Consider the following 12,408-nt stretch of genomic DNA (forward strand, 5'->3'; position numbering starts at 1 on the left):
CAATGTGTCATTCAAAATAAAGCAGTTGAGTTAAAGAGCAGCTCATGAGAGGCTTTGTAAGGATTCTAATTTTTGTCAACACTTTTCTGAGAGAAAATTGTAGGTGAAAAACCGATAGGTGGCTGTGTGAGCAAACATGGTATTTAGTAAGGTCTTAATAAATATCTTTTCAGCTGACCCGACCTCAGTAGTGAAGCATACAATTGGGGCAACACAGCCAAGAATCGGGAAACTCAAAATCGTTATTTCCTTGAACACGAGGATGATTTCTTTTTCTCACGTATTTAAATAAATAAATCAATCTGACATGAGGGGCACAGTCGCTCAAGAGTCCATCTTCACCTCAGGTCATGATCTTGCGTCTCATGAGTTTAAGCCCTGCATGGGGCTCTGTGCTGACAGCTCAGAGCCTGGAGCCTGCTTTGGATTCTGTGTCTCTCTGTCTCTCTACCTCTCCCGTGTTCTCTCTCTCTCTCTCTCTCGTGTCTCTCTGTCTCTCTACCTCTCCCATGTTCTCTCTCTCTCTCTCTCAAAATCAAACATTTGTTTGATTTTAAAAATCTGACATGAGGTTTTGTCATATAATTCTCTTTTCTTTTTCTTTTTCTCTTAAGAGCATCTTCACTCCAAAGCGTTTTCCCTGCTCCCGGAAACTTTGCACTTCCATGTAAAGAGTTAACTTAGGTGTTTTGGTGTTTTGTTTTGTTTTTTTAACAAGATCTCAATTCACCTCATTTGTTTATTGTCCTGATAAGCCCATAAAATCCTTTAGATTCCGTTTGATCTTTGTTCACACAGCCCAGAGTTCTGTAATGTGGTGGTGGCCCCAGGGAGTTCGTCGGAGATTGAGGTCTTCCTTCCTTGACCACACCTTCCAAAGAACACAGCCAGCCCCCTTAGCTGCCCAGGAGTGGATCTATTTTCAACAGGGCTGTGAACCTGTTACCTTGGCCCCGATACCATCCAGCATCATTTAAATCAACAAAACTCTCTGCCCAGAGAAGTGCTACAGTCTCCACTACTTACTCCCATACAGGAATCCGCTGCCCAAAACCTTTCATGATAATCTGGGGAAGCAAGCCACGGGGAGCTGCGGAGAAAGTATTTTCACTTGACATCCAGCAGACAGCTCATTCCCTCAGCAATCCGGAGGACACGGGATCAGGGAGAGCTGTGTGGCAATAATCCTCTGTCCCTCGCTCCAGGTTTTGAGTATTCACCACAATCATATACACCTCGGAGACTGGCCATGAAGACAAGCCTGGAATTATTTCACAGTCATCAATAATGATGTTCTAAATGGAGGTTATGTCTTCACACAGAGAAATACACAGCGGGAACTGATTAACCCCTAAGAAGTTAAGTGCTGTTTTCCACTTTGCCTATTAATAAAGAAGGAGGGAACCGCAAACACAGAGCACAGATACATAATGCATCTAAATGGGGGCTGAGGACATCCCTGGGAGATCTGCTACGAGAGAGTTCTCTGACTGCCGTCCTTTTGACGGCCTCAGCCTCATAAAATGGAGAGCAGAGTCTCTTGCACTGTCCTTCAAAGAAAAACAAATAAATAAAAATAAATGAGGTATAAGTACCTCCTTTGGAAAAGCTACTGTGGTTATTTTTTCCCCGTACTAAAATAGATGCTTTCTCTCTGATATTTACCTTGACAGCTGATGCAGCTTCTCATTTTAGTACAACCAGCCAGAAACTGAATTGTATTTTTTTTTTTTTTTTTTAGGGAGGCAGAGGGAGAGAGAGTCTTAAACAGGCACCAGGCTCTGCACGGAGCCTGATGTGGGGCTGGATCCCACACCTCTGGGATCATGACCTGAGCCAAAATCAAGAGTCAGATTGCTCAACCGACTGAGCCCCCCGGGTGTCCCTAACCTGTACATTTTAAACACTGTCACTACAAATAATTATCATTTGGAAACAGGGGTCATTTTCGTCCCTATTCTAGGATTGCACGGGGAGAAAGACTCTGCACGGACTCCGCGTCGCACCTTTGCCGATTTTCGTTTCCCGTCGGTGTGCTAATCCACTCGTGAGCTGTTTATTTCCCGTCATAGGTATGAGCTGTCTCATTTCATGGAAACGGAAATCAAAATCCACTTATCTTGCTCCTGAACAGGATTCCACAGTGTGGAATCCTGGCACTTAGAATCTTCATGGATCCTGCCCTCTGGACATGACGTGACAGTAATTGTGGAAGAACGGCCTGCCCTCTGGAATAAAGCAGCAGTTAGAAGCTAACTTCAGGGGTGCCTGGGTGGCTCAGCTGGCTAAGCGTCTGACTTCAGCTCAGGTCATGATCTCATGGTTCATGGGTTCGAGCCTCGCGTTGGGTTCTGTGCTGACAGGTAGCTCAGAGCCCGGAGCCTGTTTCAGAGTCTGTATCTCCTTCTCTCTCTGACCCTCCCCTGCTCACACTGTCTCTCTCTCTCTCTCAAAAATAAATAAAACATTAAAAAATTTTTTTAAAAAGAAGGTAACTTCATGTTCTATACACCTGTGTAACCAGCACACCCCTCCCCGCCCCCCGTCAATCGTAGGTAATTCACTTCGCTAAGAGCCAAGATCTTGAGGCAGCTTATAATTAGTGCTGCTTAGCGTTTAATTTGCCTTTAGTTCGGTAACAAGCATGTGTTGATCACGTGATAGGAATGACGCCCAGCACTAAGCACAGAGTTGTGAGAAGACGGCACCGTACGTCTGCTTGGGGCTGTGAGTGGAGACTCTGGCCAGGAAACCCGGAATGTTACTCGATATTTTCGTAACAAATGCAAGCCAATATACTATCACAGGGGATTATTACTCCTTCAGAATTCAAGGTTCTAACACCTGGCACGCTCCCTTCGGAGGAGAAAAGGGAGGTGAGGATGGTGGGGGTAGGACACAGCAGTCACCCATTTTCTGGGCTGCAGGCACTTCTGGCCTTCGCCCCTGGGGGGCCCGGGACAGAGGCAGCCACCAGCCACGGAAAGTCAGTCTGTCTGGCCTGACCAGCAGCCCTCCTCACGTCTCTGGTCAAATCGGAGGGGGTGCCTGGGGAGCTCAGTCGGTTAAACGACCGACTCTTGATTTTGGCTCAGGTCATGATCTCACAGTTTGGGAGTTCAAGCCCCATGTCGGGCTCTGTGCTGTCACAGTGTGGTACCTGCTTGGGGCTTCCTCTCTCCCTCTTTCTCTGCCCCTCCCATGCATTCTCTCTCTCCCTCTCAAAATAAATACATAAACTGGAAAAAATACATAAACCAAAAACGGAAGCCTAGATACCTATAGGACGACAGCATCGGTGAACGCAGATTGACTCAGGACAGCCTCCTAGAGGCTGAGATTTAAAGCCAACATGAAGCAGATGGTGAATATGGTGGCAGAAGGTGGTGGCACTTAGAAATAACAGGGAATGGGAGGGCCTGGATGGCTCAGTCGGTTAAGCGTCTGACTTCGGCTCAGGTCATGATCTCATGGTATGTGAGTTCGAGCCCCACATCTGGCTCTGTGCTGACAGCTCAGAGCCTGGAGCCTGCTTCGGACTCTACCTCCCTCTCTCTCTGCCCCTCCTCCACTCACACTCTGTCTCTCTCTCTCTCAAAATTAAACATTAAAAATTTTAAGGGCGCCTGGGTGGCTTAGTCGGTTAAGCGTCCGACTTTCGCTTAGGTCATGATCTCACGGTTCGTGGGTTCGAGCCCCGCGTCGGGCTCTGTGCTGACTGCCAGCTCAGAGCCTGGAGCCTGTTTCAGTCTGTGACTCCCTCTCTCTCTGGCCCTCCCCTGCTCACGCTGTCTCTCTAAGAAAAAGAAAGAAAGAAGGAAAGGAAAGGAAAGGAAAGGAAAGGAAAGGAAAGGAAAGGAAAGGAAAGGAAAGGAAGAAAGAAAGGAAAGAAAGAAAGAAAGAAAGAAAGAAAGAAAGAAAGAAAGAAAGAAAGAAAGGAAGGAAGGAAGGAAGAAAGAAAGAATTCTTAAAGAAAAAATAGCAGGGAAGGCTTTCCATGAGGCAAAATGGCCCACCGAAGTTGGAGAAGACAGCGCTTGGTGTGTAGGTCAGGGCCTCTGAGCAACACGGCCGGGCCAGAGAGGGCCTGTGTGGCAAGTAACAAATGATGTGCTTGCAGAGCAAGTGCCTATGGAGGTGACCACGTGCCGCTAAAGGCAGCAGACAGTGGGAACCTTCCAGTCATTAATGCTTCACTGACCGACCACCTCTGAGGAGCTAACTTCTTGTCACCAAGGAAGAGACACAGCCCAGCCTCAAGGAGCAGATGGTCACCGGGTCTGGGGTATGAGAGGCACAGTAGCAGTCCTGGCGGCGGTGGGAGTGAGAGGGACATCGGGCGCTTGGATTAAAGCCTAAATCAGCGTCATCCACGTTGAGGATGGGCGATACAGGCATCCAGGCAGAGGGAACAGCCTAAGTGGACACGGAGGTCCAAACAGCCAGTCGCTCTTGAGCAGCAAGCCGGGTTCCTAGCTACCAATTGTATTTGGGGTTTGTTTTTTCTGGAAATCACATGTCCCATGGAGCATAAAAGGGGAGAACTGAGAGACGGGAACAGTAGGAAAACAAGAATTCGACCAATCCACTTAAAAGTTTTTTGAGGATGCATAAATTGGAGACAGAGTATTGTTGACTCCGTTCAGTCCTTCCTTCTGTAGAGATGGCCTCGCTCGGGTATTTTAGGACTTCTGTTCCCAGCTGGTGCCCAACGCCATGGAGATATGCAAAGATGACAACTGTAAAGAGAAGAAAAATGCATTTTCTGGTTGATTTTTTATACTTTAAACACATTTAGCATTCTCTGGTGTTTGAAGAGTGCTTTTAATAGAGCACAGACTCCTTCCGTCAATGGTGAGGGACAGATTTAGGGACTGTGGCTCAGACATCCGGTGCCAACTCGCTTACAGGGATCCAAGTGTGAGAATCAAGTTGTCATCTGATGTGTAGATTTGGCAAAGGCTCAGTGCGTCTTGGAGGTGGCGGTCGTGGGCCCACGCTTGCGTGGCAGGTGCATCTGTGACTGGTTCTCTTTGCCCTTGCTGCAGCGTCCATCACTGGCTCCAAGTTCACGGTCGCCCCCATTCGTCAGCTCCTCCTGGGTGGAGGCGACAGACGGTTTGACCACTTAAGGGTCACAGAACATTCGTGCTGGGTGGAATGTCAAGCCCCCTGGGTTGAGACCTCCCTGTGATGATGAAAAGGGGCTTCCCCCAGTGGTCCCGGCAATACCCGCAGAGCCGGAATCGGAACCGGGTGCCCGACTCAGTTTAGTGTGTCTTATTTCTTCCCACCTGGTGTGCCTCCCGCTGGCCCCTGCCCTATCTACTCCCCCGTTTCCAGACCCGGCCCATGGCCTTCCTCTTACACTAAGCAGCCCCCCTGCTGATCTTGGGTGTCACCTCTCTGCACCACGTCTTTGTTTCCCGTTTGCCGAGGAGATGTGTGTGTAAACCAGGCAGTGCTCCGCTGCATACACCAGGGAAGCTCACTGAGCCTTGAACAAGCAGAAGAAACCTTAGAGACTGTTTACTACAAAATATCCACTTGGGAGAGCCGGATCCTCAGGCTGAGAGAAGGCAGGTGGCTCGCCTGGGCCACGCAGCCAGACGCAGCTAAACCAGGACTCTAGAGCCGGCGTCCTCAGAGCCCCCACCAGGCGTCTCTCCATAGGTATGTGGGTAGTAGGTGAGAGCAGAGTCCCCAGAGAACAGCGGGGTGCTAAACTTGAAGGGGAGAGGTACTGACATTGGCTCTGTCTCCAGGACCCACGCCGGGACGTTACAGAGCAGGAGCAGGTGCTCAATAAACACCTAGGAGGGAGATGAAGGAAGAGGAAGAGGCGTGGCCAGTGAAGGGTCTACGCAGTCCTCCTGAGTCCTGTGTGTCCGGGCTTTGAGACTGAGGGAGGACAGGGAAGTACGGGCACCAGAAAGTGTCCATCCCACAGCCACACCGACATTTGGGAAGCACCCCAGTGACTTGTCAGGAAGGATGTTCCGGAAGAGGGGAACATGGATGACCAGTGCACCACCCGTTGGCAGTAAAGACAGAAGTGTGTAGAGGGAGGGGCAGGGGCCCAGTGGGGTAGGTCACGGTCAGGAGACCAGTCTTGCGCTCGTTTGGGAAGACACGGCCTCCAAGGGCACAGCCAGGGGCAGTGCATGGAAAGTACGGGGCAGATGGCTCGCAGAAAAAGGAAAATCCACTCTAATAATGAAAGACGTCACTCCCTTAGCAATTATTAGGCACTGATTATTTGCCAGGCTCCAACCTAGGGAAAGACACAATACAGCCCTGTTTTTGGGGTGTCACTGTCCACAGGGGAGACAGCAGGGGCACCTGGAGCAGAGGGGATGCTCACAGGTGAAGGCAGGGCTGGGTGTCCCCGCGAGGGAGGCCAGCCTGGCAGGGCCGGAGGACAGGCTGGAGAGCACTGCCAGCAGCGCAATGGCTGTCCCCGGAGGTGGCGGGCTTGTCGGGGACTGGAGGTCCGGCTGTCAGGGATGTCAGTGTCGGTGGCAGAGGCTGGATCCTCTGACCAACGAAGGGGCCACCCGGTCTGAAAACGCTGGTTCTGCAATGAAGGGAGGGCAGCGAGGCTGCACGGGAGGGGCTGGGACCAGACGCTACAGGAGAGATGGGCACAGAGCGATGGGCACCCGAGGACCTGACCCCCACCCATTTCAAACAGCAGCCCCCGCTCAGGTGGTGGGAAAACTGTCCCACTCTCGGGACCTCCCAGGACAGACACTGCACGTCTGGCCTGTATCCAGGGCGCTGAGGCCACACGAGGGAGTGAGGGAGGGAGGAAGGGAGGAGGGGCCTCCAGCCTGTGACCCGTGGAAGTCGGCTGGTGGCGGGCACGTGGCCACCAGGGGGCAGTCGCCGGTGGAGCTGGTACCGCTGCTCCATCCTGTGAACAGTGTTTAAGCTTCCGAAGCCCCCTGGCTCCTGTTAGGACCCCATCGTGAAAGGGGTGTGGATGGAGATGGTCTCTACTATGTCAATTATGACACAGGGTCAAACCAGTTACGCAGCTGACCTGCTCAGGGGGGAGGGCCAGCGAGTCTGTGCCGGGAAGCCCTTCCTGATCCCCCCTCGATGAAGCGATGGGGGCGCATGGAGGGAAAAGAAATGATGTGCCCCCAAATGGCCCAGTGTCGCAGCCGAGGGGCCAGTGCAGACACGGCCCCGGCCTGCTGAGGAGCTGTGGCCGAACGCTACTGCTTGGGGGTAAAGCCTCTGGGGTCCCCAAACACCTCCTGCAATCTTGTTGGCCTGTGACCCTGCCATTCGGGGACTCCCACGGTAGTTATTTGGTGACATCAGCCATCTGCCCGGGCCGCTCTCACCTTCTGCATCTGTCCGGGGCCCCCTCGCCCTCACAGCTCCACCCAGATCCCACCCGCACCCCCATGCACCTGCCCCACCCCACCCTTCTGCCTCCGGCCTGGATCCGCCGCCAGCCTCGCAGCATCTGTGCCTCGGATTCGTGGCCCCTCGTCGTGGCCCCAAGGGTCCGGGCAGGAGCCGCAGGTAATGCACACGTGCTGGTACACACTGCCCACAGACGCTGGGAACCAACTATTGGGTCAGGAGGGCCCTTGGGATTCATCTAACACAGCCCCACCCCACCCCTCATTTGGTGACTGAGTGAATCACGGAGCCAGGAGAAAGCCCTGTAATCCATTCACAGTCAGGGGGCTTTTAAAAATCCAAACTGGTCTGTGTTCCTTTGATTAAACCCTCCCGTGGCTTCCTAGTTCTTAGGACAAAATCCAAACTCCCATGACCTGTAAGGCCCTCAGTGAGCTGGCTCCTGACTCCCCCTCCAAATCCGAGCTCCTGCCACACCAGCCTCCTCACACCACCCAGCCCCCTCCCCACCCTCCCCACCTACTACTGGGGCCCCCCACCCCAGAGGGCCCCAAGCCCCATCCCCTCACTTCCTCCTGATCCCGGCCATCACCGGGTCTCTTAGAGCTCTGGAGCTTGACCTCACACAGGTTTTGTGAGGGGGGCGTCGTCTCCCACCCAGAGACGGACACCATGGAGGCCAGGCCCATGCTCAGGCCATACGTCCAGCGCCTACAGCAGCCCCAGGACATCGTAGGTGCTTGTGTTTACTGAATAAATGAGTCCAGGAAAGGAAGTGAAACAGCGAGGGCGCAGGGCCAGGGACACAGTTGGTGAACTGGCACTTTGGTTACAGGGTCCTGCCCTGATGCTTGATTCGCTCACTTGACCTTCCTTTGCTGCTTTATTTCAGGTGATTTACAAATGGCCTCGGAGCAGGTCCTCTGGGGCGGCCGACTAGATAGTCCATTGACTAACTTGGAGTCTAAGGGTAATTTCAGAGACCAACATCAATTCAGGGGTTCCACCCGAGTCCCAAAGGAACTGGCCTATTTGGAAATAAAAATGCTTTCCAGAAAGCCCCAGCTTTATCAGGTAAAACAGTGTCCTGGATTCTCCTGCCACTAGGAATGGGGGAAAGCGGACTCTGGAAGTCAAGGTGGTGGAGAGCGATCCACCGGGTCGGTGTCAGCGCACCATCGTGCGCCACGTGAAAAACGGGGCCTCCCCAGGCAGACCCCACACACCCATCTCCTTCTCCCCAGCCCTCCTCTCAGCCGCCAGTAAGAAATCCCAACGGTGACTAGACAAGTAGCGAGGGGGACTCACCGCCTGGAATGTCTAGATTGGAGAGAAACGGCCCAACCAGCGTGGGTCGGTGACCCTGTGCGGCCAGCCCCGGGGAGCAGGCTGTCGGCGGGGCTCGCCGGCACGATCGCCTAGAAGGCTACCCCTCCGCACCCATCAGCAAGCGCTGGACACAAGGCTTGGGATGTGTCTTTATTAAAGATGCAAGCAGGCACAGACAGATCACGTGTGGCGCTCAGTAACATCCATACGGTACTAAAAATAGAAAAATAGAAAAGAAATTTCACAGAAAGCAGCCTCCCTCACGGATACACAGAAAAGTCCAAGCCCACCATGCGACGCCACACGCCCCCTGCCCGCTTCGAGCTGCTCCTCTGCGTGCACGACGCCGGCACGTGTCTGCACCTTTTCTGGGGTGGCAGCACAGCCGGGGACCCTTCACGGTGGCGACCCTCCAGCCACGGCCGGGGGCGCTTGCCAGCCACATCAACCTCCAAGACAACCCCAGTCCCGCCACTACCCGGCCGCTCTCTCTCACTGTTTCCCCCGCCACGTGTGGGTCAGACAACAGAGTGACGGGCGGGGTGGTGAGAACATCACCTGTGCTCCCGCAGGTATACTGGGGCACAGGGGCGACACCTCCAAGCAGTCTGAGTGAATCAGGGCGTTAGACCTGCAAACCGGGTGCGCACGGAGCAAACCGACTGACTGATGATCAAGTCTGAGGCATTTACTACGGAGCACCTGCTCGCCAGCAATAAAGAGGTCTTGGCCCCAGAGAGCAAGAGCCCGTGGAAGGAAAACTCAGATTCCGCGCACGAGCAAGAGCCCGTCTGCTGGCCTCACCGGCACGGCCCCTCAAGGGATGATCTGCTGAGGCCGCCGTCCTGGGTGTCTGAGGCTGCCCGCTGGGAGTCTCTGGTGGAGCGGGCATCCCCCCTGCGGATGCCTAGCGGATGGTCTCTGCTTTGTTCAGGAAGGTTACAGAGAACTGAACTCCTCAAAAGGAACAAGCCCCCCCCCCCGACCTCATCCTGCGTCCTCACCTCTGAACAAGGTGAGAGCAGAGCGGCTGTGCCGTACAGAACAGAACTACAAAAATAAAGAGTCGACCCTGAGATCTCTCTACCATTCGGGTGTGGCTCGCTCCTGAGTCCCCTCGGAAATGAACTTCTATTTGGTCTACTGACATTTATTTAGATTTCCCAGTGAAAAGCTCTATAAAATACAATAAATAATGTGGGGCTGTAAAAGGTAGACGTTCTAGCTGCATATGTTACAGACTTTATACGTATGATACAGGCCACCGGGACCACCGTCTTTGTGGCATCTGTCATCGGACGCGGAGAGACTTCAAATCCCAGAGGCGAGGCCGCTGCTCCGGATGGGAGGCAGGACCCCCTCTTCCTCCGGTGTCTCCACCGCCTCCCTCCCTCCCCTGGGCCTCGTGCTGCTTCCGGACTTCGTCCAGCAAGGAACAAATGAGTGCATACGGGACTTTTAGCTAGTAGAGTGTCTGGGTACGGTGAGCATGCAGGTTTGCTGTCGCTGTTATTATAAATAAAAGTCAAACGTGAGGTCACACTTCCCCATCTTCTGTTTATACACCAAGTCAAACTTCTCGTTCATGGAGACGGTGAAGATGTCCTTCCACAGCCCGACTCTTCCTGAAACACAAACAAGAGCAGAATGTGATGAATTCACTCGCTGTCGGGCCAGACACCGAACCAAAGGGAGCCTTGGAAAGGGTTCTGGAAGGTTCCAGATCTATCTCTGGACCCTTGTGAACTTGGCCTAGCAGGGGCAGGGCAGGCCACCTGAACTACAGACAAGCTGGACCCGTGTCCCTGAGGCTGGTCTTCCTGGTGTCCCTTCCTGCTGGGTGGGCCCCTGGGCATGGATGTGCAGGGCTGAGGCTCACAAGGAAGGCCTCTCTGTCCCTGTCCCCTTGCAGGTCCCCAGCTCCCAGGTGCAGAGCGGGTGATTCACAACACCCTGGAGGACAGCGCGTCCCCGTGGAGCAGATCTACTGCCCTAGGCACCGTGTAGACTTGGGTCCCCGTGCTATCTGACTCACTCACGACTCAACAGCCCCACCAAGGCGGCATTTGCTGGTGGCGAATTTAAAAAGGAAAAAAAAAAAATCATTCAAAAAGACAGAACGTTTTATGGTGAGCAGGAGGCCTCCTGGCTGGGTCAAGGGTGAAGATTCTGAGAAGGCCGCCTTGCAGCCTTGGGGAGGTACTTAAAGGGAACAGAAGGGCCCCACTGTCAAGCGCTTTCACGGGTACTAAGCGTGCGCTTCACCGACTCAGCCCCACCTGAGTCTTGGGTGATCCCCAGCAGCTCCTAGAAGCTCGGGCTCAGGGCGGGGGCTCGGTCAAAACACCAGACCTTTCCTGGGAGGTGTGCAGGGACATAGAGCCCGCAGGCTAAAGAGCAGGGAGGGCATGGGCTACTTTCACTCACGAAGGCTTTGGGGGAAAGATGGCTCAAAATGCGTCCCCGAAGCCACTGAACCCACTTTCCTCGTTAACTACAAACCCTTCAGTTAGCCTGCACATGTGAACGGCAACCGCGAGGGTGTCAGGAGTGGGGGGCAGGGGTTCCAAGCCCCCACCTCCAGGAGCTGTGAAGGCCGTCACCGCGGCGCTGTCACCAGGCTTTTAAGTATCAGCCTCGGGGGACAGAATGCTGGTTTAGAATTCCTTTCCGCATCGGCCTCTCCGAGATCGGAGCTCCGACGGCAAACGGCCTGACAGCCTTGGTCAGCGCCTCCGTTATCACAGAAGCCCCCGGCCCGGCAGGACCTCGGGGCTGAAACCGCAAGGCCGCAAGTGCTGAGCCGAAAGACAGCTCACGGCAAGGGTTTTCTCAAGGGTGATGCAAAATCGTACATCAGTGTCAGCGAGGGGGGAGATGAAAATCGGGGGAGGCTGTTCTCGCCACCCTCTAATGATACCTAAGGGACAAAATTAGAAGCTTCTAGACCGGCCACACTATAAATATATTTTTCCATGATTATTTTTCTCAGCTGAGGCAGCTGAGAGCTCATCAAAGGAGTCACCCACCTGGTTTAGGGTTTGGAATCAAGACAGTGCAATACATGCTGTGATATGAATCAAATTTAAGCAACGCAGCTGGCTACGCAAGCCCTACGTTCTCACCAACGCAAGGAGGTCTTCTGAGCAAAGAGGCAATGTGCTAAAAGAAAACAAAATCAAAGAACTGAAATAAAGCGAAACCAAGGTAAACAATGATAAAGCAAACACATCGGAAGGAGCATATGGGCACGCAGTATGTTCTCGACACTTCTTTACCACGCAAACGAACCAAAAGGGGTATTTCGGAGAAGGTCACATCCAAGGATAACAAAACACAGCAAAAGCAAAACTAAAAAAGAGCAAATAAATTTTAAATAATAAATATTTGTGAAGATGCAGCCAGGAAATAATTCGCGAGGTGCTGGGGCTTCGGTCGACTGCTCTGCCTTTACGGGAGGGCGCGCTCCACCCGACCTTCAGGACGACCCCCTCAGCACCCGGGGCCAGAGGAAGGGCATGAGGCTGAAGGAGCTCAAGGCCCGCCCGACGCCCCCGCCCCACAGGACGCGGCACTAGCCCAGACCCGCACCTGTGGGCCGGGCCCGCGACCGTGCCACCACCTGCAGACTCTCCAAATTCACACAGCTGGGAACCAGAGGCAGGTCCGTGGCACCAAGTGTCACAGGCAATTCACACT

General features: G+C 53.5%; 1 protein-coding gene across 1 annotated transcript in view; it reads right to left on the minus strand.

Moving 5' to 3' along the window:
- Positions 1 to 8,846: 8,846 nt before the first annotated feature.
- The window catches only part of SULT4A1 (sulfotransferase family 4A member 1), a 32,481-nt gene continuing 28,919 nt past the window's right edge, over positions 8,847 to 12,408 (minus strand). Inside the window, exon 7 of the mRNA XM_039236802.1 lies at positions 8,847 to 10,334. Within this exon, the coding sequence (XP_039092733.1) occupies positions 10,222 to 10,334 (113 nt within the window). The 3' untranslated portion in view covers positions 8,847 to 10,221. The remainder of the gene's footprint in view (positions 10,335 to 12,408) is intronic.

The sequence above is a fragment of the Hyaena hyaena genome, unplaced genomic scaffold (genome assembly GCF_003009895.1).
Source record: "Hyaena hyaena isolate Hyena2069 unplaced genomic scaffold, ASM300989v1 scaffold_4, whole genome shotgun sequence".
Lineage (NCBI taxonomy): Eukaryota > Metazoa > Chordata > Mammalia > Carnivora > Hyaenidae > Hyaena > Hyaena hyaena.